At 36.5% G+C, this 26435-nt stretch overlaps 3 protein-coding genes across 3 annotated transcripts in view; 1 reads left to right on the top strand and 2 right to left on the bottom strand.

Moving 5' to 3' along the window:
• ec (ubiquitin specific peptidase echinus) overlaps positions 1 to 26435 on the top strand; it is a 124113-nt gene that overhangs the window by 15308 nt on the left and 82370 nt on the right. Inside the window, exon 2 of the mRNA XM_028170261.2 lies at positions 14 to 219. Within this exon, the coding sequence (XP_028026062.2) occupies positions 52 to 219 (168 nt within the window). The 5' untranslated portion in view covers positions 14 to 51. The remainder of the gene's footprint in view (positions 1 to 13; positions 220 to 26435) is intronic.
• LOC149502377 (uncharacterized) lies at positions 5093 to 10837 on the bottom strand. The gene is made up of 2 exons (XM_089729972.1): positions 7358 to 10837; positions 5093 to 5719 (listed from the first exon to the last, which is right to left on the bottom strand). Exons 1-2 carry the CDS (start codon positions 10835 to 10837, stop codon positions 5483 to 5485), a joined length of 3717 nt encoding a protein of 1238 aa, XP_089586098.1. The 3' UTR covers positions 5093 to 5482.
• Positions 16460 to 20814, bottom strand: LOC114239846 (solute carrier family 67 member A2). Its single transcript, XM_028170270.2, has 5 exons — positions 20612 to 20814; positions 19918 to 20049; positions 18796 to 18925; positions 18362 to 18580; positions 16460 to 17840 (listed from the first exon to the last, which is right to left on the bottom strand). The coding sequence occupies exons 1-5, from the start codon at positions 20645 to 20647 to the stop codon at positions 17131 to 17133; spliced, it is 1227 nt and encodes a 408-aa protein (XP_028026071.2). The 5' UTR covers positions 20648 to 20814; the 3' UTR covers positions 16460 to 17130.

Here is a 26435-nt window from a genome sequence, read left to right as displayed (position 1 = left end):
TTTTCTCTCTCAGGTTTTCGTAAGTGAGTACTATGATGACGTGATGCAGTGATGGCGGCGACTATGGCGACCTCGGCTCACGACCCCTATGCGAGGGAGGGTGAACTGCGCGTTCAACACTCCAGAGATGGTTCGAGGGATTCCGGGATCTTTCACACGACCAAAGGTCTCTGGAACGCTCCAGGGCAGAACAATTGTTTCCTCAACAGTGCAGTGCAGGTTAGTTATTGTTCTTGTGCTTTAATTATCGTTACCTCTTTAACAGTACGTTTGAAAATGTATTTAAATTATTTAATTTCCTAATACAATATTTCGTAAACTTTAGTCAAGAATAGACGCTTAGTTGAGTAAGTCGTGCATTTCGTCAAATTAAATTTTTTATAATCTTCGCCAACAACACCTAAAATCCGGTTTACATAAAAAATTAGGCGGCGCTGGATTACTGACCCAATTTCTATTTTTTATATATATTCCATGTACCAGCACGCCAACAAGCAACATTGACATTAGTTTGGTTTCGTAAGCAAGACAAATCTATTCTGATACTTTGAAATCGCATTTAATAAGCACCTGTTTTTAGATTTATACGGCTAGACAAGTCTTGTGTGTACTTGATATTTTAATTGCGTTTTTATTATCGTTTTAACGACTACCTGATTATTAAAAACTTTTTTAGGTACTAGTTACGTCGAGACTACCTAGCGTGGGCGTTCATATTTAATTTTATAAGCGTAAAATTGAGCCTGATGAGCTAACCTTGTGATTTTTATCTTATTACGTCATTAAAAAGATTCTCGTTAGCGGTAAGATAGTTTTCGATACGAGCCGAAGATTATTTTACCTAATGAATAAATATTTTTATTAAAAGTCAAGCTGTGAACTGTTGATACTCTGAATTGTTATAGTTCAATTATTGAAATTGACCCATTGATCAGAGTATGAATGTTGAGCCTTTGTGCTTTGACGTCTAGTGTACGAAATGGTGCGCAGTTGCAATTAATTTAAATCGCTTCTTTCCGAATAAAAACTAATTGACTAGCAGTAGTAGATAGTAGATTTATTTCATTAAGTTTTTTACGTTAATGGCCTTCACCAACAGCTTTGGTATGAGACAATAATAAAATATCCGTCAACTAGCTGATTACGTATTCGTTATTATTTTTATTGTTATAGAGGGAAAGAGAATGTGCTTTATTGTACACAAAAGAAATAAAAATGCAAAACATTTAATACAAAAAAAGTACAAAGGGCGGTCTTATCGCTAAGAACGATCTCTTCTCTTCAAGTATATTATGTATTTGTATTATTTATTTAAAGTAAATAATACCTAATATTCGATTATATAAATATTCGAGAGGAACGAATCAAAAGATAAAATTAAACCAGAACTAAAGTAACAATAAGGCAAAAAAAGCTTTGAAAAAAACTAATTACTATACCATTGCAAATATGCCACTTTTATTTGTTTTTAAGTAGAGAAATATAGCTATCTTATTTGACGTTGTAAGTTGAAGTTGAGATCAAATGTCTTTCGAAAACTGGTCCCACTAAAGGCAAACAATGTGTCGCGATAGATTGTCAGTTAGACGGGTGGCATTAGATCTCAGAGTTAAAGTAAAATTTAATATTATTATGTACAACTTATCATCAACTGTGTTGTTAAAGCACTATTCTGTGAGATTTAATTGGTTAATTTAAATAGGTGTTTAATATTTTTAGAATGTTGTCTGTTTGGGTTCCTACTGGGTTAGTATGATGTAAATGTGTAATGCAACGATCGTAATCACATTTTTCCGTTTGTGACACGAACAGATAGATACGTGTGTTATATTGTTTTGCTTTCAAAATCATAAATTGCGAAAAAAATCTAAAAGTATAATTGCTATTAGCAAAACGTGTCGTGTTCAGTTAGTTACGGATATTTTTTTTGGTATTGCACATCACGCTTTTGTTCCGAGCGACATTTCATTAAATAATAAATATCAGTTTACACACAAACATAAATTCTTTTAAATCAATCTATTCTTTCTACTTTCAAAGTTTATTAATGGGTTTTGTCAAACTAAAGCAATTAAGAAAGGTCAACGAACTATAAACGCGCGTCCGCCATACTGAATACATTTTTTTTTTCGAAACTCGTTAACCATTTTCCACGGTCAAAGGTAAGTGGTCAATCCACTAGACAATATCGTCTGGTGACATACGTAACGGCTTGTGCTCATTTCACGCTTAAAAATGTTTTTTGAAACTTCAAACTTATTTCACTTCTTATAAGATACAATTTAGTATGACTGATTTTTATTGAATCGTCTTCCAATTTTGTTTTAATGCGACTTCTTCACCAGTAATATTTGGCTTAGAACTGGTTTATGAACTTTATGGATATGGTAAATACGTGCTTTATGGTATATTGATAAGTTGTTTTTGAAAAAAAAAGACCGAGAATTTGTTTAAGACGATCCTGTCATTCGTCTTTTCCTGTCGCAGCACCGTTCAATTCGAAACAAGCAGAATTAATCCGTTCCGAGTGATAATTCTTACAAAAACGCGCTAATTACTGTATTGTTACAACATGGATAAACCTTTCAAACGAATGCCTAATTAATGCTTTATCAGTATCCGAAATTCGGACGGTTAGCGTGGTATGGACATATGATGCGTAGAGAGAAGATACATTTGACTAGGAGATGGTAGAGGGGGAAGAGGTCGACCAATGAAGTTATGGATGGACTGTGTGAATAACGATATGAGAGAGAAGAGTGAGTGTTGAGATGATGGCTGATAGAAGAGAATGGAAGAGAAAAATTAGCTGTGCCGACCCCACATAGTGGGATAAGGTGGAGAAAAAAAAGAAGAAGATTTCAGTATCCGAAAAAAATGTTGTATTATAATAATACAAACATAAGGCCAAAATAATAATACGACAATAAATGGTTTGCATATCAATATAGATAATTTTGCTTATGAAATCTCTTTAATTGTGCGACAACTAAAACTAGTGTTCGATCAATAATTGAAATTCAACCACATTCATCATCATCATCATCAGCCCACAGTTGTCCACTGCTGGACATAGACGTCTTCCACCACTGAGCTTAGTTTTCGGCTCTCCTCATTTATATCATCCATTGGCATCTCAAGTATTAATTTTATGCATTACATCGTCTTCTTTGTTTTCTTATAGACCTGTAAAAAGATCGAAAATTAACTATTTCCCGATTTCTTTTTATTGATAAACTAAAAAGCCCGCTAATTTCTACTAAAGAAAAGGTCAGTTGACAAGAAAAGGCGAAAATTGTACCGTAATTTTAATTTTTAGGTACAATTTAGCATACATACCCAGACAGACATGTTTTTTTTTATTCCTTAGTTGGGTTGACGAGCTCACAGCCCACCTGGTGTTAAGTGGTTAGTGGAGCCCATAGACATCTACAACGTAAATGCGCCACCTACCTTGGGATATAAGTTCTAAGGTCTCAAGAATAGTTACAACGGCTGCTTCTAACCAAAATGCATTACTGCGTCACAGCAGAAATAGGCAGGGTGGTGGTACTGACCCGCGCGGACTCACAAGAGGTCCTACCACCAGTAAATTGTACCGTAATTGTAATTGTTAGATACAATTTAGCATACATACCCATACATACATACCCAGACATACCTGTAGATAAAAAACAAAAAAATAATTAAAAAGGTTAACAGAATAATACCTTTGGTCCTTGAAATGGAACAAACGCTATCACGATATTCCAATTTAACTTAACATTCAAAACATTAATTTTAAAAAACTTAGTAGCGCCGATACGCGTACAACATAATGTCTCTCTTAAAGTCAACAAAACAAAACTGAAATCGTAATTTAATATTATGACCACCGAAGCAGCCCCGTGCCACCATTAGTGTCCCATTAACATACCGAGTAGCTTGTTGAATATGAACATTACATTGAAATATAATGAAGACATTTATTTGGTGAGAATGAAATAATATGGAAGTGAAATTTTGTCTCTGGATTTTTCCATCAACTAATGATCATTTCAACTTTTTTCTTTTCTTTTTATTGCTCTATACGGGTAGGTTAGCTCAAGGACCACCTCGTATTAAGTGGTCACTGAAGTCAGTACATATCACAACGTAAATGACGCCTCCTTGAGAAATACAATCACAACTACCTCTATTATATCCTTCTAACTATGGGACAGGAACAGACAGGAAGATGGGACGGCAGGATTTAACTCTTTGACCTCACACTACTGTGTACCAGCATTTATTTACAAAATAATGGTTCATTGAAAAAGACAGATGATGCTCGTATACTGCATTATAACTATAACTTTGAGAAACAAATGGGCGTTTCTATTAAAGTAATCCGTGAAGCGTAGACACGAACCCCGATTGTGAAATATGAAATATTATTAATCAGCATTTAAATAATAGACTTATTGGTTCTGATATTTTTTTATTGTCGTCTTCAAGGCTGTTTGCTGGATCTCAAACTTTGATTAAAGAATTTTACAAATAACTGCTACTAACAAAACTATACTATGAAATATTCCTATTGTTACTACGTTTCCACATTTTTACCAGCCTCATATAATACTTATTTAAGGAACTTTAAAATTTGAAATGAGTACGTATCAATCTAGTACTTCATCGTTTAGATGTTTCAGTAAATAATGTATCTAGATTGTAGATTAAATATGTGTGAATTTTATGAATTTACCGTGCATTTAATGGAATGGAATTTAAGCAGGTTGAGGAGTTAATATTCTCAATGAGCTTTAGAAGGTACATGTTTGTCTAAATGAGATGAAAAATTGTATTCTAAGAATTCGAGTTTAGATTATTTTAAGTATTTTTTGCCAATCTTGGTATACCGTTAGAGTCATCGTTAAGAGAAGTTATGAATGAGCTAACCATGGGAACTCTAGAACAGTTTGAGGTATATTAAACGCGTAGTAGTGTATTAATAACGAAACAACGGTCGTGTGAATTCTCAAACCTTCAAATCTTCCGTTTTGTTTTTAACAGTCACGTTCCCATAAAAGGTATCACTTATTTAATTGGAACACGCGATTGCCCTATCCATCTTGCTTGATTACGGGAGATTACTTCAGCGTAACGCATATATGTATATTAACGTGCCAGATTAACACAAATTGTATTATATCTAAAGATGGCTATTTCAGACTGGTGCGGCTTGCGATTTTGTTTGCTGGTTGAGAGGCTTGGTGAATTTGGTTTCTGAGAAATAAAACTGTTTTGTCTGTGGCGTATTTTTCCTCCAGTAAGGTGTTTATTGTTCGAACTTTTTTACATGACTAAAAATGGTGTGTTACACGAATCGAGGATTGGTGGGTAAGGGGAACAATATGGACGACCAATCGCGTTATTGAAAATTTGCATATCATCGTCCTCTACTCGTCCATCAGTAATACGAGTACGATCTCGAACATGCCCCCGGCCTTGGAAGCAGTGGCTTTCAATGTTCTTGCGTTTCATCCACATCTTGAAAGAGAGGACAAATTTTCGAAAAGGGGCGTCTCATCACACCCGCTGCCGTTCGTATGTCAGCCACTCGGGAAATGCCGTCTGAACCTGGTATTGTGCGAACCACACGTCCCAAGCGCCACTTCAGCGGAGGAAGATTGTTGTCCTTTATCACCACTAACGAATTGGGCTTCAACTCATCTTTATTCACGGTCCACTTCGCTCGCACCTGCAGCTCAGAAATATATTCTTTAGTCCACCGATTCCAAAACTGTTGACGAAGTAGTTCCAACCTCTGGTATCGCTGTAGGCGGTTAATTGGTACATCGCGTACGTCATCGCAGACTGGAGCAGTAAGTGGTCGACCAATCAGGAAATGGCTTGGAGTAAGCGGTGAAAAATCCTGTGGATCAGAGGAAAGAGGGGACAAAGGTCGAGAGTTTAAAACAGCTTCTATTTGCGCTAATACTGTGCTATACTCTTCGAATGTCAGGTGCGCGTTTCCTACAATGCGAGTAAGATGATGCTTGCATGATTTTACACCTGCTTCCCATAAACCACCAAAATGCGGGGAATAAGGTGGAATAAAACGAAATTTTATTCTTTGACTAGTGGCATATTCTAAAATCTCTCCACTACATCTGCGTAAGAAGTTGGTGAAGTCATTCATAAGACCTACAAAATTGCGACCGTTATCAGAAAATATTTCTGAAGGCTTACCGCGTCGTGAGATAAACCGTTTTAAAGTTAATAAGTAAGCTTCACTCGAGAGGTCACTTACCAACTCCAAGTGAATTGCGCGTGTCACGAAACAAATAAATAAACAAATATAACCCTTTACAGGTTTTGCGCCCCTACCTTTGCGGTTCAGTATGAGTATTGGGCCAGCATAATCTACTCCACATCGAACAAACGGTAAACTAGGAGTAATTCGTTCTTTGGGTAGGTTGCCCATCATTGGGGTAAGGGTCGTACCTCTAATACGCGTACACGTAACACAGCCGTGTACTACTTGGCGAGCTAAATTCCTACCCCCTATAGGCCACCAGGTTTCGCGAACATGAAAGAGTAACGCTTGCGGAGCCGCGTGAAGAAGCTGAATATGCTCATGCCGAAATAGTAGAAGAGCAAAATAGTGTTTGCTCGAAATCAAAATCGGATATTTTTTGTCATAGGTAAATTCATCAGAATTAACTAAACGACCACCTACGCGCATTATTTTCTGATCGTCTAAAAATAAATTTAATTTTGACAAATGACCTTTACTCTTAACCAGGCCGCTACCAGACAACAGTGCATATTCAGACGGATAATATTCCATTTGAGATAATCGTACTAATGTTTTTTCAGCATAATCTAATTCATCCACACTGAGATGACATGTGCGCTTGTTATATTTAAAACGACTATTATGTATGAACCTTAATACAAATGCCATCGTGCGACGCATACGTTTGAATTGTGAAAATCTGTGAAAGGGGAACACTGATGATTCACAGGAATTGCAAACTTCAGCAGTTGTAACGACTGATTTGACTTCAGGTAGCTCACTATGTTTGAATGAATCGGCATCTTTGTGATTCTCTATAGAAAAGGTATGAGTTTTAAGAAATTCCGGTCCCTCCCACCATGAGACAGAAGAAGAAAGATCTTCTAAGCTAACACCGCGTGATGCAAGATCAGCAGGATTGTTTTCGCCGTTTACGTGACGCCAAGGGAAGTTTTGCGTTAATTCATGAATTTCCGCAGTCCTATTTTGTACAAACACCTTGAGTCGATAAGGCGGCATGTGTAACCAGCCTAACACTATACTCGAATCCGTCCAGAAAACAACGTTATTAAACTTCCAATTCAATGAATTACGCACCTTGTCATATAATCTAGCCCCCAATAAAGCTCCACAAAGTTCGAGACGCGGTATACTTAATGTTTTCAGCGGCGCGACCTTTGTTTTTGAAATTAATAATCTCACCGATACAGTCGAGTCAATACTAACTGTGCGAATATAAATGCACGCGCCATACGCTGTCTGAGACGCGTCACTAAAAACATGCAGTTCAATATACATACGTTGCACACCTATAACGTGGCGAGGTATACGGATTGTGTCGAGCGCTTGTAGTGAATTAACAAACCGGTTCCATACTCGCGCTATATGATCGGGAACTGTGTCGTCCCAGCCCATTTTAAGTAGCCACAATTGTTGTAAAAGCACCTTCGCAACAATTATAACGGGACTTAGTAAGCCTAGAGGGTCGAAAATTTGAGAAACGTTAGATAAAATAGACCGTTTTGTGATGGGTTCCATACTAACATTAATTTGCATATTATTAAAATAAAATTCGTCACTTAGATTACGCCATTCTAAGCCCAAGATTCTAGAAGGTGTATTATTTTCAACTGGGGTTAATAGTTTTGACTGATTGGGTGATTGGCTGTTATCATTGCGCGCAAAATTAAATATCCACTTCCGCAGTGGAAAACAGCCACCCTGAAGTGTCTTTTGTGTTTTATCACATAATTGTATTAATTTATCTTTATTGTCCAGCCCGGTTATATAATCATCGACATAAAAATCTTCTTGTATGACTCGCGTGACGTCAGGGTCAGAAGATTCGACCGCTAATTGCTTTAAACATCTAACGCTTAAGAAAGGCGCGGAGGAGGTTCCGTATGTCACCGTATTTAATTTAAATGTCCTTAATGGTTTCGACGGTTCGTCACGCCACAAAATCATTTGCAAACTGCGTTGGTCCTCGTCTACTAAACATTGCCTGTACATCTTCTCCACGTCGGCGCATGCAACGTACTTGTGCTGTCTAAAACGGAGAAGAATTGAAACAAGATCGCCCTGTATAGGAGGACCGACCAACTGCAAGTCATTAAGTGACTTACCGGAGCTGGATGGTGCGCTAGCATCAAACACCACTCGCAGCTTGGTGGTGGTGCTGAGCTCACGGAACACACCGTGATGTGGCATAAAATAACACGGGGATTCATAGGAATCTACCCGCGTCATGTGACCCAAACTCTGATATTCCTGCATAAAATTGGAATATAAACGTTTATACTCAGGTGAGCGCTGCAGTCGTTTTTCTAACGCTAAAAACCGACGCTCTGCCTGCGTATACGAATCACCCAAGACTTCAGGTGACTGATTGAGCGGAATACGTACACAAAACCTCCCTTCGCTGTTGCGTGTAGTAGTGCGAATGAAGTGTTCCTCGCATGCACGTTCTTCCTCAGTCTGCGCGTCTCTGATCTTAGGTAATTCCTCGATCTCCCAGAACAATCGAAGTTGCGTCTCTAAGGCGTTAGTTAAATTGCAATGTATTTGCGTATTTTTTCGCGTGTAACTATTGTTAATTGGTCCAGAAATAATCCAACCTAAGCTGGTATTTTGTAAATACGGACCATTAGGTAGTCGAATCTTTCCTTCTCCTAATATATCCCAAAACAGGTCTGCGCCTATTAAAATGTCAATGGGTTTAGAACCTAAAAAATCAGGATCGGCCAACCGTATGTTGTCTGGAATACAGAACTGCGCGCCTAATTGACATACAATGGGCACAGAGGCTGTGATTTTCGATAGCACGTAACAATGAATGCGCGTAGTGAACGTATTATCGATGCAAGACTTAACAACGATATTACAAGCTTGAGTAGAATGTAAGACCGTATCACCTACGCCGCGTACTTCGTTTGTGGACTGTATTAATCGCGTATTTAATAATTGGCATAATGATTTTGAAATAAAGCACCGTTGGCTTCCGCTGTCGAGTAGTGCTCGCGCTTTATGATAGGTACCATGTACATCGGCTACTTCGACAACAGCCGTGGATAATAAAATAGACTGCACACTTGCAGATTCATTGCATTGTGTTTGCATGTGTGATTTGTTTACCTGGGTACGAAGCGAGTCAGTGCAGGCAGCGGGGATCGCGGGCGCGGGCACACGAGGCGCTCGCATATCATCGGTTATTTTATCTCCTTCAGTACTCGTTGTAGCATGGAACGATATATCACTAGCAGAGTTATCATTATGAATTAGCGAGTTATGTTTTTTGTCGCATTTTCTACACGGCCCAAATCTGCAGTTATTTAGTGTGTGTCCCGAACGTAAACAATTCTTACATAAATTATGTACCCGTATAAGTTTTAACTTTGATTCTAAATCGCTTTCTATAAACTTATTGCAAGAATAAAGTGGATGATTCGCGTTGCATTTAACACACAGTGCTTTACCGCGTAATTGACGATCGTACGACTTATTCGGGCTGCTGGAAACATTGCAGTGTGTTGTATAGTTATATTTATGTTGTTTTTTGGTTTCAATGATTGTTGCTGTCGTATCTTTACTATGTGAAAGCTTCAATGTTTCCAACATGTCCGCGCGATGTTTGAGAAACCGAATTAATTCATCCAACTTTATCGTATTTTTAGAATTATTTTCGTTCGAGAATAAAGTGCACTTGTGGGTCTCCCATTCGCGTTCAGTGATCCTATCCAATTTTGACACGATAATATAATTGATCAGTGTATCCCAACTGTCTGTGGGTTCACCAAGTATTTTTAGTGCGCGTAAATTCTTTGAAATAGTGTCGATTAAATTTCTAATTAAAATAGGAGATTCTTTGGCTAGTGTGGGAAGAGTAAACAAAGCCTTTACGTGGTTGTGCACTAACAGCCTACAATTGTTATACCTATTTAATATCAACTCCCATGCAACCTCATAATTATCAGAAGAAAATTCGATGGAATGAATCACTAGTTCTGCATTACCCTTTAGACAAGATTTTAAGTAGTGAAATTTTTGAATACTGGAAATATCTTGACAATTATGAACAAGCGACGTAAATGTATCTCTGAACTCAAGCCAGTGCTCATAGGCACCGTCGAAAGTAGGCATGGAAATAGTGGGTAGTTTTACTGGTGCTTCGCGATTAGAATTGTGACAAGACTTGGAACAGCTCATGACCTCATCATTATTTAGCATAGATTCTGCGTGAGCTAATGCGCTATAATAGCTGTTCTCAAAGAGTTCTCGTTGATCACACTGACCCGCTAATTCACTTTCAGAAACATTTTCTTCAATCTTTGTTTGAATGTCGTTAAATTCGGAAAACAAAGTAGCGGCACCTTGAATTCTCAACTTTAAATCTATACGAATTTCATTATTAAAGACACGTTCGTCACTATTCTCCAGCGATGTTACATGGTTTGTAAATTTAGTCAGTCTGCATTTAATTATGCCACGTTTTTTAACAAGGGCGCGAACTAGATCATTACTTTCTGCACTGAGCAGGTTGGGGGATTTATCACGAGATTTAACGGAATCAGCTGGCATATTGGTGGTAAATGAAAAGAGATGTACTTACAGTTATTAGTCAGGCAGTCTAAAACCACGACACTGGTGCTAGCAACGTCACCAGCTTCGTGATTGACGGTAAACTGTGAAAACTCGAAACTTCTATGCGGCAATCGTACTGAAATCAGTTTAGACACAGTATCACACAAAGAGAACAGGAGGTGATGGAATGAAGGAATGATTGACCCCACCGGATTGCGTATGATATTCGATGAAAGCCAATAATACTTTGATACCGATGTGCGCTTGGCCTCCAGTTGTCCTTTGTGTAGGCCGTAGTCCAAAACTCATCCAAAGCAGCGCGTCTTCGTCTTCCAGCAAATAACTACCGCCACTTGCAATGATTCCAATGGTCGCTGAATCTTGAATTTGGCTCGATGGTCCAAAAAATGGTGCGGCTTGCGATTTTGTTTGCTGGTTGAGAGGCTTGGTGAATTTGGTTTCTGAGAAATAAAACTGTTTTGTCTGTGGCGTATTTTTCCTCCAGTAAGGTGTTTATTGTTCGAACTTTTTTACATGACTAAAAATGGTGTGTTACACGAATCGAGGATTGGTGGGTAAGGGGAACAATATGGACGACCAATCGCGTTATTGAAAATTTGCATATCATCGTCCTCTACTCGTCCATCAGTAATACGAGTACGATCTCGAACACAGACTCTCACAGACACACACACACGCGGTGAGATCGGCGGTTTATGTGAAAAAAAATTGTAGAGTACCACTAGTTTTCAAAATAAGGAGAGTTCTGTTTTATTTAAGATAATTGAAGTATACAATTATATATAATTATATATTTAATGCACAATATTTGAATTTATATAACTGTTCAAGTCCACAATCATTTTATCTGTTTTTCTCATTACCTATTTGCTGGCAGGCCATACCCCTTCCAGCTGTTGGTAGGTGAGTTCACGGGGCTCAACCCGAGAGAATTTGCCAACATTGGCCTTAGCAGGAGCAGGGCTTCTTAAAAACTACAACTGGAGCGGAATCGTGGTCTGCTGAGAAGAGAAACTCAGTGGGTTGTGTCTATGGGTTAGTTCGCTCGTCGAACTCTTTGTCGGCTTTGCTTTTCCCCGTTTGTGAATCATGAAAATGTGGAAATATCTTTAACCAAGGAAGTGCGATACGTAATTTCCTTAGTTTTTGTTTCGACGATTACGAGTATTGTATTGTATTTTATGTGATTGTGAACAATTGTTCTAATAGTTCGCAATAGGAAGTCGGTTGCGTGAGGACTGTTCGTTAGTGACTTAAATAACAATAGGAAGCTTTTTGAAAAATTAGTTATTATAGGCACTAATGTAAGGCGTTTTGTGAGGACAAATGCTAACTATTTCTGCCATGAAGCAGTCATGTGTTCCGGTCTGGGGGTGGGACAGTTGTTGTTAGGTACATTAAAGACATCTACCACAAGTTGGTGGCGGTGTTCACTTGCAAATTGTATGGGCTCCGGTTACTGCCTAACACTAGGTAAGTTGTGACCTCGTCCGCCCAACTAATGCAATGCAATTGAAGAAAGTTGTAATTTAGAAAACCAAGGTCAAATCAATATACCGATTTTGATCTGTACAAAATTCGTTTTGAAAGTACTTCCGTATTCAATCGAATGCACAAATTCTGCCTTCGAAGTTTTTCGCTAGCGCAGTTTTCTTGATGGCTTAATAGATTTAAGAATTTAGTTTCTTACTAAGAACTTAAATGACATAGACTACGATTCATTATTGATTTACAGCTACGTGAATATCATTCAATTCGATGTTGTATTTTAGTATCTTGAAAAAAAAAACTTGTGGCTTTCCATCGCAAAAGAAACCACGTGTTTCGGTGTGAAAAGGGTAATGCCTTGTTTGTTATTGTTAATTTAGCTTGAATCGAGCGATCTTATGTCTCGAAATGGGCGGTAATACCGACAGTTGTCATGTTTAGAGGCTCCAACCGGAACCCGTGGCTTGTGTGTCGCTGCCTCATGAAATATTACAAAAATTTAATTTTAAACTTACTAGACTAAATAAAGTGTTAATGTATTAAGAATGTGGGTTTTGCTATTATGTATATTTCTTCTTACACTCGTCAATTCTGTAGTTATGGATGTACCTATCGAAATGAACTCAGCACTCTATACTGCTATCCCTTTCTAGCGTTTACACAGTGAAAGACAAAAACAGTAGTTATATCAACAGTTCTGGGTATGGCGTGACACCGTGTTTTAGTTAGGGCTATCAAGACATTACAGAATATAATAATTTTAACATATTTCAAATAATGATTTTTCAATGTATTTTTTAGAAATTAGAATGGACGGGCGATCGAGCTCAACAGCTGGTGTTAAATGCTGATCGGAGCCGTTAGACTTCACGTGAATGCCACCAACCATCTTGAGACTTGTGTGCTTAGTTCGAGTATTTTACCGTTCTCGATAGCGTAAAAGCTAACTCAAATTTATATGCAGTCGGAACAGTACCCCTAGCGGCAAACGTAGGCAAACGTTCCAACTGCATACAAATTTGAGTTAACTTTTACGCTATCGAGAACGTTAAAAAACTCGCAAGCACATTGAAGTCTAGCTTGCTGCTTTGTGACAGAAATGGTGATGGTAGCTATGCGGCGGACTCACAATAGGCCTTTTACAAATGCCTATAATATCTAATTTCACTAATATCGTGTCAGACAGCGAGCAACGCTATTTACATTGTAAAGCCAGTTAGCTTCCGTGTATACTTAAATCACGTCATTACGGATCCTCCTGATCCATTAATGGTGCTTTTTATTACCACAAGCACCGAAGGGCTCGACGAGTGAATTAACCCATATACACAGCCCACTGAGTTTCTCGCCGGATCTTCTCAGTGGGTCGCGTTTCCGATCCGGTGGTAAATTCTGCGAAGCACTGCACTTGCTAGGACCAGTGTTACCAACACTCCCGGTTTGAGCTCCGTGAGCTCACCCACACGTTAAGGAGAAGCTGAAATAGCCTCTCAAGGCTATCAACATAGGTAGGAAAAAAAAAGAAAAAAAAAGTATATGCAATTTAAAAATACAAAAACTTATCCTGGCAGCCCTGTCAGTGCAGGTAACCAAACAATTCCCTTTGAGCAGGTGCACGTGTGTGTACACAAGTAATTTCACTACACGTCGAGTATTCCAGTCATGCTTGAATTTATCTGCGTCCGAAAGGCGCCCCCTGCTTTTACATATAAATCATTAAATTTATTAAATTAATAAATTTGAGCGGCATAAATTAAAAAATATTTATATATAATAATAAAAATAATTAACTAAATACTTAAGTGCATATTTTAGAAAACTCCTTATGTAGAACAGAATTTCATTGTTTTCCATAATTTCTTGTATATTATTTTGCAGCAATTCTTCATTTATTATATATATTTAACATTCTGTCCCATTTAGTATGTGTCAAACGTACGTTCGTATTTAAAATATTTTATTATCTTTATACTAGATTTTTTCTTATAGAAATATATTGATGTTCTATTATTAATGGCGGCTAGATGGATTGAATATTATTTTACTTAACATACGTGTATTAAATTAGTAAATCGAATTTAGAATTAGACATATCTGATTTTTTATTACGATATAAGTTAAGTTTAAGTTAACTCGAGTTGTTTTATTGTTGATTGCTTTGTTTTATTATTAAAAATGTATTAATGAAAAACTTTTAGATAATGTTTGAGACATTAAAACACGTTAATGTTTTTTTTTATATGTGATGATGTCGAAACAATTAACTAGTAAATATATTGAATTTTATAAACAGCTACCCACCCGGTAAGTTCTTCACTTTTTGCGCATGTCTAAATTGTAAGTGTCATGAGGAATTGTTCGAGATGATCTTTACCATCGCACCTGTCGCCACAGGAGAGAATTCATCCATAGTATATGTAACCGCTGCGTTCATGCACAGTGTCTCATGAGCGCTATCACGTATACTGTTTCAAACGGACGGCAACGACTCACCATCAGGTTGGCCATATGCTCATCTGTCTAAAGCTTCGATCAGATCGAAGCTCTAAAGGCTATAAAAAACACCCACACACATAACTCCGTTAATGTTTGAAATAAAAAAATCATAAACATTTTCTCAAACTCTTTATTATTACCTCCTCCTCGCGTCGTTTTCCTCATTACTGAGGGTCGAGACTCCCCCGCTGCATCAGTTTCTCCCGTACGATTTCCCTCCATCTGCTGCGATCCTTTGCTTCATGAAGGGCATTGTGGAAATTGATGCTTAGAGAAGATCGTATTTGGTCCGACTATCTTGTGGGACTGCGTCCTCTGGAACGTTTGCCATCTACCTTTCCTTTTATTATTACACATAATGTAATTGTCGACAACGTAGAAAAAAAAACAAAATAGTAATTTTACACTTTATTTTATTATTTCTCTGGTGGTATCATTTGAAAATAAAAATCCCGTTCCAATTTCAATTTGAGACACGTCATGCATTCATATGAGTGCGATGCGAGCTCCTTCGCTGAATATAAAATGACCAAGTACGGACATGTGTGACATGACAAAAATTATTAAAGCACATTTATTTATAGAACTTTTATGGCTGGGAAAATTTCGTTTCTTTGAGACTAATATATTTTGAAATTTAAATCGGTAAATACTGGACAATAGTTTTAAGCTTTACTCGACAAATCGTTGAGAAAATCAATTTGTTATTGTAATGTGAAAATTAATAAAAAATTCAAATTCCATTTCAAATTCAATTCTCTCGAATAGTTATTTTTAATTTGTGTTGCCTATCAAAAATAGACGAGACAGGAGCAGGCATGGAAAACAATATTCAATAATAATTATATTTTAACGAATCCTCTAACCGGCAATGTAAGCATCTCTACAGCCTTGGGGTCAATAACAGATTCATTCAAATTCTATTCTGTCTAGTTCCAATAAATTGAAAAAAATAAATGAGCTCTAATCCCCATTAAAATATAAAAATAAGCTTTCTATTATTTTGTTATTCTTCTATTATTCTCTATTATTTCTGAAAGAAATTCAATCATTTTGTTTTGACCTACAGTCCGGGTTATTCAGTATGACATGTAGCAGTGTTGTATTTTGATGCGGCTGACACTTTTACGAGTGGCCGTCTGCCTGACGTCAATCCATCTTTGGAAAAGATGGCCTTGCATTGTCAAATTAGGATAAGATATAGTGGGAAGTCTTTTTTATTGCGTACAACCGACCTGATGAGGGTTCAGCGTCGCTCATGGACATTAGCATTGCCAAAGACAGAACCATGTCGCTGTCTACTCTCTCATTCATAAGGTGAAGAAATTACTACTAAAGGTGTATGATAAAGGAAAAGTGATGTAAGTCGAGGAGGTGCATCTGTTGATAATAAACCAGCCGCATACGATGATTTTCCCACTACACAAAAATACAGAGGAAGCAATATATCAAGTCTTCGTTCATTTTCATCTATTAAATCAAAAATATAATTTACCATATATAACATTTACGCCGAGATCGTTATGGTGATTATAACATAAATCCACTGAAAAATAGGGAATTCTCTAAAACTAAAAGTCAGGGCGTGGACCCGTGAAACAATAATACTGACAATGTAGATAACCGTTTATTAATTTATTTAAGTAGAAATATCTGAGAGGTCAGACGTGCTTTAAAATTAACACCCGATTCCAAATTTCAACTAATAAATTTTAAAAACATAAACACATAATACCAGATCCAAATCACTTCTTGTGTAGATTATAAATAAATAAATAAATAAACTGAAACGTCTGTTTCTAATTTCATTGTAACATTATTAAAATAATAAAATAGATGAATTATCATTAATAAAAATACGATGAACATAAACCTGCCGTAAAAACGCCAAAGTTAATTTTGTGAACGAAAACAGAACACCTGTATTAAGCAATCGAACCACAATGACGAAACTGCACGAATTTAATTTCCACATCGCTGATTTCAAAGTACCTTGTATAAACAGAGGGGGCGTATAAGACCAGCGTACATCACCTCGTAGGTAAATGTCTAGGGAACTATTGAAGGGAACAATGAGAGGCGCGAGGTGGGCGCCGAGACGGTAGCGTCATGGGTCACCGGCTCCGGAAGGAACCCACCGTGGGAACCAGCCACACACGAGACTACTCCCCACCTGCCCCACATATAATTACCACTTGCATTAACTTACAAGAAAACTGTATAGCAATTATGAATTCATAATTTTAATTGGGTTAACTTTCAAATGATAGAGAAATATATAATAATTATTCAGATTTATTTTTCGATGTTACGTATGTTCTATGATATTTTATAGCTACTGCTCCAGTAGTAGCCACAAATGAGGCTAAGTAGAAATTATAAGCTATACCTAAATACTCTCCAATAAAACCACCAAGCAATGGGGTTATTACCCCAGATAAAGATTTCATACTATTTGAGGCACCGATTATAGTTCCTCTATTTGTGTTTTTACTTCTACTAGCAATCATTTCCAAAGTGGTAACTCTTCCTATTGATCCACATAAAGCAAAAGGTATTAATAGCAACACAAAAATAACGATACTGGAAGTCATGGATAAACCCAATAAAGTAAAAGATAATACAAGTGAAATATGCAACATTCTTTGAGAAAAATCTTCATCGTGTTTGTACAATTTCGTGATGTGGCCAATGAAATACGTGCATAAAGATCCCATACCGCCTTGAAAGGCTATTAAATATCCCAATTCTTTTGGAGACACCTCATGGTATATTTTTAAAAATAAACTAAAACTACTGAAGTACAATCCAACACAACATGTTATAAGGAGCTTAAATAAAAACAAATCCCAGAAGATGCTCCAGTCAATTTTGCGAAATTCATCAATGGATTCTTTAGCTGTTTTTGTAATCGAATCCAAAAGTTTTATCGGTATGGTGACTTGTTTTTTGGCAAATTTCGAAATCTTTACGTCAGGCAGTTTTCTGAGCAACACTGAAAAATAAATATTTTACAATTACACTAAAAAAAGTTGGAATGAAGCCAAATATTGCTCAAATTTTAAATACATATTTCTTTGAATTGTCTGATTGAATGATTGACTCTCAATCTTCCCGCGAATTAGTATTGACCGATATTACGTACTTAAACAGATACATCTAATTTTGTAAATAAACGTACTAATCAGTATATGTATAGGATTTTTGTAAAAAATATATGTTTTCCAAAATCAAAAATTTATGTGACGCCGCTACCTCGCACTTAATGCTGTAATAATATAATTTCTAATTTACAGATTCCCAGATCCTGTGTTGATTAATCGTGGTAGTAAATATACTGCAACCTCGGACTGGTTGCTACTGCTATTTGTTATATCGAGGATATTCGTTGTCTCGCTGGAGCTTTTGCATTATCTCTCCAAGTGAGAAGTGGAATTCACGTTACAATGTTCTTTTAGTCTGTAATGGGCACTTAAAATTTATTTGTTAATTTGACTACTAGGTAGTGTTACTCACATGTATTGAAAATAAATATAGCACTGACTACACAGCAAATTACAGTGAATCCGTTATTGGGATAGGCTTCCATTATGTGTCCTCCAATGATAGGACCCACAGACATTCCAAGTCCAGTCATTGTCGACATCCTTCCATATACTATTGATTGTTTGGTTCCATCTGTCTCATAGTCTGGCGCTAAAGCGTTCGTCAATAGTTGGGTTTGTTTGGACATGCCTAAAATTAATTTGGGTATTGAAAAAAAACCTATCTCTAAAAAAAGTTAGTCGTTTCTTTGGTTATTTTAGTATTTTAATCGTTAGAACACAGGCTAATTATTTTTTAATTACTTTAGACTCATCAATCAATTGTTAGATTGCTATCAACAAATTCATAAAGGTATATAATGTTATTATATAATACTACGTAAATTACATAGAAATGATACGTACCTATCACAGATCTTAACAATAGAAATAGCGTAATTGAGGATGTAATCCCGAGCGACACATATGCGAATGCACAGATGTACAGGCACAACAATAGTATTGGTTTCCTGCCTTTTGTGTCACTGAGACTTCCCTGGAATTGAAGTAACATACATCGAAATATATTGGAGTAAATGGTTTTGCTAGTTTTGCATTGATCAATTTAGTTTATAATTACGGGCGATTTAATTTGAATTCTCAAATAGCAATAAGTGTAAAGGCTGAACCATTGTTAATATAATATTTTAATTTATTCGCTTAAAAAAACAAGTACGAATATGCATGTGCTAATCGACAGCCCTGATAAATATAGTAAAATCCATTTTAGCAATTTTTCGAGTATTAGCTAATCGACAGCCCTGATAAATATAGTAAAATCCATTTTAACAATTTTTTGAGTATTAGCTAATCGACAGCCCTGATAAATATAGTAAAATCCATTTTAGCAATTTTTCGAGTATTAGCTAATCGACAGCCCGGATAAATATAGTAAAATCCATTTTAGTAATTTTTCGAGTATTAGATAACGATGAATCATATATTTATCAATTACGCATTCGATTGCATATTATCTATTCGTGCGTAACTGGAATAGTCCTTTAGGCGACCAGCGTATAGGCAAAGCGAATATTAAAAAGTTTTTTCTTTATTGCCCTTGTAGGCAGACGAGCATACGGCCCACCTGATGGTCAGTGGTTACCGTCGCCCATGGACTTCAGCAATGCTAGGGGCAGAGCCAAGCCGCTGCCTATCGCTTAATACTCTCCACAAGCCTCGTTTGAAGAAGGACATGTCATAGCGATCGGGAAACACCGTGTAGGGGAGCTCATTCCATAGTCGGACGTTACGTGACAAAAAATACCTCTGGAAACGCACTGTGGATGACCGCAGTGGCTCTAGGCAGTATGGATGAACTCTACTCCGGTGGCGAGCGGTGCGATGGTAAAAATGAGATGTCGGTATCATCTCGAACAATTCCTCAGAGCATTCTGTCTTGCAATTCCAAATTATGCCAGTAATTATTATCTCCGGTTGGCGAAACTTAAGTCTTTTAAAATTGACCGAAGCAAAAGTATAAAAACTCACGACGACAGGTCCGGATATCAGCTGGAAGCCAGAGTACAGAGCATTCATCGTTCCTATTTGTATGTGACTGCATCCTAATTGTTTCGCATGATTGGCTAGTTGCGGCATCAACAAGCCCGCTCCGAACATATCCTAAGAAGGTATAGAGTTATTAGCTGTTTGTAGTATTGCTGTATATGTTCCAATAAGGATTATCATATTTATTTAAGTTTTCCCTTAGCTTTATCTATCGTAACTGTAACGTAAAATTTCTCAATTTTTTTGCAAATTATTTCCATATTAATGGTATTCACTTGTCTGGTGATATTTTCTGTTGCTTTTATCTTTAATCTTTCAGATAAACGATTATGGAATTGAGAATTAGACTTCATGGCGGTTTTACGATGTCCTGTATATGGGCTTCGATAGTGACTTAACAACAGGAGGGACGTGAGCTCGTTCACCCGTCAACAGTACAATATATGTTAACATAATTTTTTGTAAGACTGTAATTTAAATTCTTGCATGTCATGATTAGAGATTTAATGAACTTCCCGCCATGGTGTTTTCTTCCTGTCCTACTTCTGAGAAGAGTCCTTAGCGGCAGGTAGCAGTTTCACTGCCCTAACATTGATGACTTCGATCATAGACGGTGACCACTCACCATCAGGAAGGCCGTAAGCTCAGAGGCAATAAGAAAAGAAAAGCTACATACCAAAAAGCTAATAGATTGCAATATTCGCGTAGCCATCCTGACGATTAACACTCGAAGTCACATAACCTCAAACTGTTCTAATCGTAATCGACATATTTACTGAAGCTTGTTTTTGTTTGTCACTATTATTTTACATAATAATATGTTATTCTTTTTTTATAAATCCACAAGTGCGCTGTCTTCTACAAACATGTGTCAAGTGTTACTAAATAATGATAATACATATTTATCTTATCTATGACGCTGAGATTCAATTTTTATTCTAAAGTGAAATGATCTGAATAAAGATATAAAGCATTGACGTAACAAACACGGTCTTGTAATCGATTGTACGGCTATTTCTTCTGTCTGCTTTAGATATACTTTTGTTTTTCACTCAGACTCAACTAGAATTAAATTTTGTTATCTCAATTAAAGTACGACATTAAATCTTAATGTATGGGATATAAATTAAAGATAATTGCTAATTGATCAAACGTTGTAGAGTCAACGGTCGTTGGCTAGAATTTTATCATGTTTTTGTGTATTGAAAAAGCGTTTTTTTTTATTGCTTAGATGGGTGGACGAGCTCACAGCCCACCTGGTGTTAAGTGGTTACTGGAGCCCATAGACATCCACAGCGTGTAAATGCGCCACCCACCTTGAGATATAAGTTCTAAGGTCTCAAGTATTCGAGGAAGAACAAATACGCTTAGACTCTGTATATCCGAAAGTTTAGTAGTTTTTACTTCTCCTTGACCAACAAAACATTATGTTTATTTCAATGAAAGCAATATTAATCGGTAGCCACCGGCTTGGTTGTGTCCCTAATATTACAGATGTCCACGAGCACCAGTCAAGCCATTCAGCATCAATTAGACGGTTCGCCTATTAAGGCCATAAAAAATCATGCTCTCTCTCAAAGTACGTCTAATAAGTATTAGACCTCTAAACTATTTTTCGTGTCCACTTAAACTAGGTACCGAATTTTGTAATATTCTAGTTTTAGGAATACACCACTTTTCAAATGTTTATTGTATTTTTTTTAAAAAGATTGATGGGTGAGGCCACGACCTCCCTTGGGTAACATTAACGGAGTCCGTAGACATCATAAAATTAACCATCTTTGAGATGTGTAGTCGAAACTGCTGGCCTTTCAAACTGAAATGCATGACGGCTTCGCGTCAGAAATAGACAGGATGGTAGCGGCGTTTGGTAGTAGTAGCCTACCCCTACGGCTTAAGATTCTGCCTATTTCTGCCATTCTGCCATTTTTGCGCAAATAAAAAAAAATCGGGTCTTAATTTTTATTACACAATGTTTATTTTTTCATTGTGCAACATGTTCTAAGTACGTACTTCCTTAAGCTCAAATTGATTATTCGCATTTATGTTATGGAGTCTTTGGGCTTGGACTATGGGTGAGCTAGTGAGGGCCATTTAAAAAATATTTACAGAGAAAATCATTAATATCCTTTGAAGTTAATGATACTGAAAACTTTGAAGGCTAACTTGTACTTGTAGGCTGTAGGTGTGTTTAAAGCTAACATCAAATTAAATATGCAATTTCGAAAAGGGCACATCTCTGAAAATGTAAAATGTTCAGGAAATTAAAAAAACTGATTATTTTCTAAAGCAGTGTAAAATTTAAAATATAAACTTTTGAGATATATTTTAGTGTTAATTAGCAATTGAAAATTACTGGAATTATTATAAAATGGGTGTAGGTAAGCCTCAAAAGTACATGTATTTGACACATTTGACAAAATTTGCGAAATGTGCCCTTTTCGAAATTGCATATTCAATTGAAATCTGCATCATCGCGGTCATAAGGCATAGGCTTTCGATCATCGACCACCAGCGCATCGAAACTTTAACACGGTCTCTTATAAGAGCTTATATGGCTTCAGTGTAATCTCGCTTGTGGGTGGCACAATCTATCCGTAAATTATTTCCGTCGTAAAGTCCCACGACGCGTAATCTCAATTACAGCTTCACATTTACTGGGTCATTTTTATTGCATTTCTAATAAGCGGCTTCGGGTTTGTTCGTCACGGTTCACGGACTCATTGTTTTTGTTCACCTTCGTTGCGAAGGTCAATTTGCAAATTGTACAGATGTTACATACGTATTTCTCCCATGAATTCGTTTTTATAGAAAACCCAACTAAAAAATAGAAAATATATTTTAATAAATTTGAATTAAAAACAGTGTAAGAAAAAACGATTTTATTATAAAAAAAGCGTGGGGTACTTTTCAGGATATTATAAAATAACCCTTCTAGTCATATCTGTTCAGTAAATATTTATAACTACTGATACCATGCACCCTACGCTTTTTTTACAATAAAACCATCTTTTCTTACACTATTTTTAATTCAAATTTATTAAAATTTTCTATTCTTTAGTTGGATTTTCTATAAAACCGTATTTTGTTAGCAAACTATTAATTTAAATTTTTTAGTTGAATTTCAATTTTTCAATATTATTTTTCATTTTTTTTTAATATTGAATTGTCATCGGTCCTTAATAAGTATACCAAATTTCGAGTTAATCCGATGTTTTGAAGGCGGTCAAAATCATGTTCAAAGATTCCGTTACATACTAACATAGGTACATAGGTCTGAAGCTAATAAAAGGGTATTAAAAAGTAGATGATTTGATCTACACAAAACTATATTCTAGACAATGTAATTCGAACAGTCCCATCGCTTGTCGCTGAGGGGGTCCGGATGTATTATACATTTCGTTCTAATATATATCTTCCTTCAATTTCCATTCGCTTCGATTACGGAAACGCAAGTTAATCTCAAAATAATTGTTAGACAATGCAACTGCACTGGTTTTATTCTTGTAACTAATTTCTGTAATAATGAATTGTGAGAAAGATTGTGTCGCTGAACCATTGTTATGTTTGTTGAAGTTCATGTGAATTAAACTTTTTGGCTCGACTATTTGGTCTTCTTACATCAAGGATAGTTTTAAAAAAATAATGAAATATTATATTTTAGATTTTTTGAAGAGTGCTAATGGTTATGCCAACATAAATTTTGAAGCTTCTAAATTATTAGCTTTTAATTAAGTGACATCGTGGAAGTGTCTTGAAAACGATATTGTTCAACGTATAATGGGTTGGAATAATTTTCTTTAATTCCTTCCTCAATTCTGACACTCTGGTTCAAGAAAAATATAAAAGAAAAAATACGCTTAAAAGATGCTTAAAAAAACTAAATATATAATTCTTCCAGCTACAACAACAATATTATGTTTATTAATATGTATAAAGTTTTGAATATTTGACAATCTTGTTTCGTTTATTGATTTAATTCTGAATTGAACCCTGCTGACCTATCGTTTGGAACACTCTTTAGAGAATTAATCGGTCTACAGCTTATTTGGACACACTTTTATTTCAATAGATTTTGTCGTACGACGTCATGCTTCAATAAATTTTCTTATAACTGAACCGTGTTTCCTAAATTAAACCGAAAGGGGTTTAAGCGTTGGCTTAATTAAGTCGGCTATTTAAATGATATGTAATAAAGCCTCAGTAGTATTATACTTTCAAGAAATTTTAATTTGTTTTATTAATCCTGTGACGATTATATTGGGTCACTTAATACCAGTTTTTCATTTTAAAACTTACAGGAAACATTTTTTTTTTCATACCTAAGCTGCTAGCCTTGAGAAGCTATGCCAGCGTAACCGAGCGAGTAGGTGAACTCACGGAGCTCTAACCTGGGGAAGGAAATGCACACGGAAGGGAGTGTATTTTAGAGTCACTGGGGTAACTGATAAAAAATGTCTTGAAAAGCAAGTGTAGTAGCAACGAACTTTGTTATGGTGCTGTATAAACGATTTGAAGAAATAACCAGATTTTCATTATTGAAGGCGGATTAGTCTTCCATCTCACGTCTGTCTTATCTGTTAATTTGTATATACATTTTTTTTATTTAACGTAATCAGTATTTTAAGTTGCTAACGTATTTAACGACAAAACGGGGTAACTCTACAGAATTAAAGACAACCTGTACTAGAATGGGTACCTCAATAGTAAATTAAAAAACTTTGGCCGCGGGAAATTACCGTTCCGTTCCGTCCGCTTCCGTTAGAATTAAAACGATTCTTAACATCCCAATTACGGCTTACTAGGTGTTAAGCTACTGAAGACCATATTGCTCTTCTTAAGAGATGAGATCAAAGTCTCAATTATTTTAGAATAACCGCTGTCCTATTGTCTAGATAAGAATGCTTTACGACAGAAAAAACTATCACAAAATTCACTGTAACTTTTTTCTATCAGCCGATTGCAGTGGCAGTTTGTTTTCCTCCCTTAATGTATATCAGTCTAGGTTTTGTTTTAGGTGCTAGTGATAGGGTATGTGGTAATTTCACACGCGTGGGTAACCCCATTCCGCCCGTATCTGCCATGGAACAATATTGTGTTCTGGATCGAAAATTAGAGATCTCATTTTTAAAATGAATGATCGCTTTAATTTGGCTTTGGAAATCGCTAAATATACCTATGTAAGTAATTTATGTAAGGAATAAAATTTTAGTTATTCAATTTTTGGGACAGTCTTTTATCAACCTTATTTGCTCTATCTAGTATACTAAAACCACTAATTCAGCGTTAGCTCTATGATGAATTCCATGAACTGTGACCCCTCGACCTGTGACTTGATGAGTCACGCACCTTCACCGTTTTTAAGGATATCTCCTGACATCGTAAAAACTGTCATTGTCCAATACTGACAATGGATCCTAAAAAGTTTAAAAGTCAGTGAAGCTTTTATTGTTTTGGTTTTGCTACAGTTCACTAAAGTTATTGTTTAAGTTATTACTTTAGTGAACTGGAATGGCGGTACACTGTTTGTGTGGATATCGCCTTGAGACAAAGTGTCTCAACAAAACACATGCTATTTCAAAGGTAATTTTAAGGTAGTAAATTTGTAATAAATATATCTGTATAATCTTTAATCTTTGGTATATTTATTGTAGATATGGTTTGGATGAACTTATGGCCTACCTGGTGTTAAGTGGTCACCGCAGCCCATAGGCATCAACAACTTAAATTCCGTCACCCACCTTGAGACATGAGTGCTAAGTCTCAGTTTTTCAGTACAAAAGCTGTCCCACCCTTCAAACCGAAACGCATTACTGCTTGTCAGCAGAAATAGGCAGGGTGGTGGTACCTACCCGTGTGGACTCACAAGACGTCCTACCAAAGGTAATAACGCAAATTATAATTTTGTGGGTTTGATTTTTATTACACGATGTTATTCCTTCACTGTGAAATTCAGTCGTGAACATTAATTAGTTAGGTACGTTTTTCATTAGAAAAATTGATATTCGCCAGCGGGATTCCGACCCTGGTGCATCGCTAGATACGAATGCACCGGACGTCTTATCCTTTAGGCCACGATGACTCCGTGGGCCGTATGCTCGTCTGCCTACAAGGGCAATGACTAAAGAAAAAAAAAATGCTGGTTTGATTTGTATTGCACGATGTTATTAGTATAGCACCGTAGAAGTAATTGAACATTTTTTAAGCATTTATTTTGACAAATTGGTATCTGTGTGCGGGATTCAAACACCGGGCGTCTTAACGTGCAGGCGAGCTCACGGGAGTCAGCCTGGGATACTGCTAGCATCTACCCTAGCAAGAGCAGTGCTTCGCTAAATTTACCAATTTACCAGCGAATCGGGATGTCGACCCACTGAGAAAATCCGGCGAGAAACTCAGTGGGCTGTGGGTCGGTCTACAATAACAATATACATATAGACGTATATAAATTATAAATATATAATTCATCTAACATGATTTCTGATTTGAACACATACTAT

The sequence above is a fragment of the Bombyx mandarina genome, chromosome 09, assembly GCF_030267445.1.
Source record: "Bombyx mandarina strain Sakado chromosome 09, ASM3026744v2".
Taxonomy (NCBI): domain Eukaryota; kingdom Metazoa; phylum Arthropoda; class Insecta; order Lepidoptera; family Bombycidae; genus Bombyx; species Bombyx mandarina.
Note: the sequence above shows the minus strand (reverse complement) of the source record. Positions and strands in the feature narration are given on the sequence as shown.

Excerpts from the sequence above, each read along its gene's own strand:
- LOC149502377 (XM_089729972.1), bottom strand. The coding sequence starts at position 10,837 with ATGCCAGCTGATTCCGTTAAATCTCGTGATAAATCCCCCAACCTGCTC. Across the intron at positions 5,720-7,357 it reads GGGCTAGATTATATGACAAG|GTGCGAGCGAAGTGGACCGT; the intron begins GTGCGTAATTCA and ends TCTGAGCTGCAG.
- LOC114239846 (XM_028170270.2), bottom strand. The coding sequence starts at position 20,647 with ATGGCTACGCGAATATTGCAATCTATTAGCTTTTTG. Across the intron at positions 18,926-19,917 it reads TGATATCCGGACCTGTCGTC|GGAAGTCTCAGTGACACAAA; the intron begins GTGAGTTTTTAT and ends CTTCAATTCCAG. Across the intron at positions 17,841-18,361 it reads TATATTTATTTTCAATACAT|TGTTGCTCAGAAAACTGCCT; the intron begins GTGAGTAACACT and ends TTTATTTTTCAG.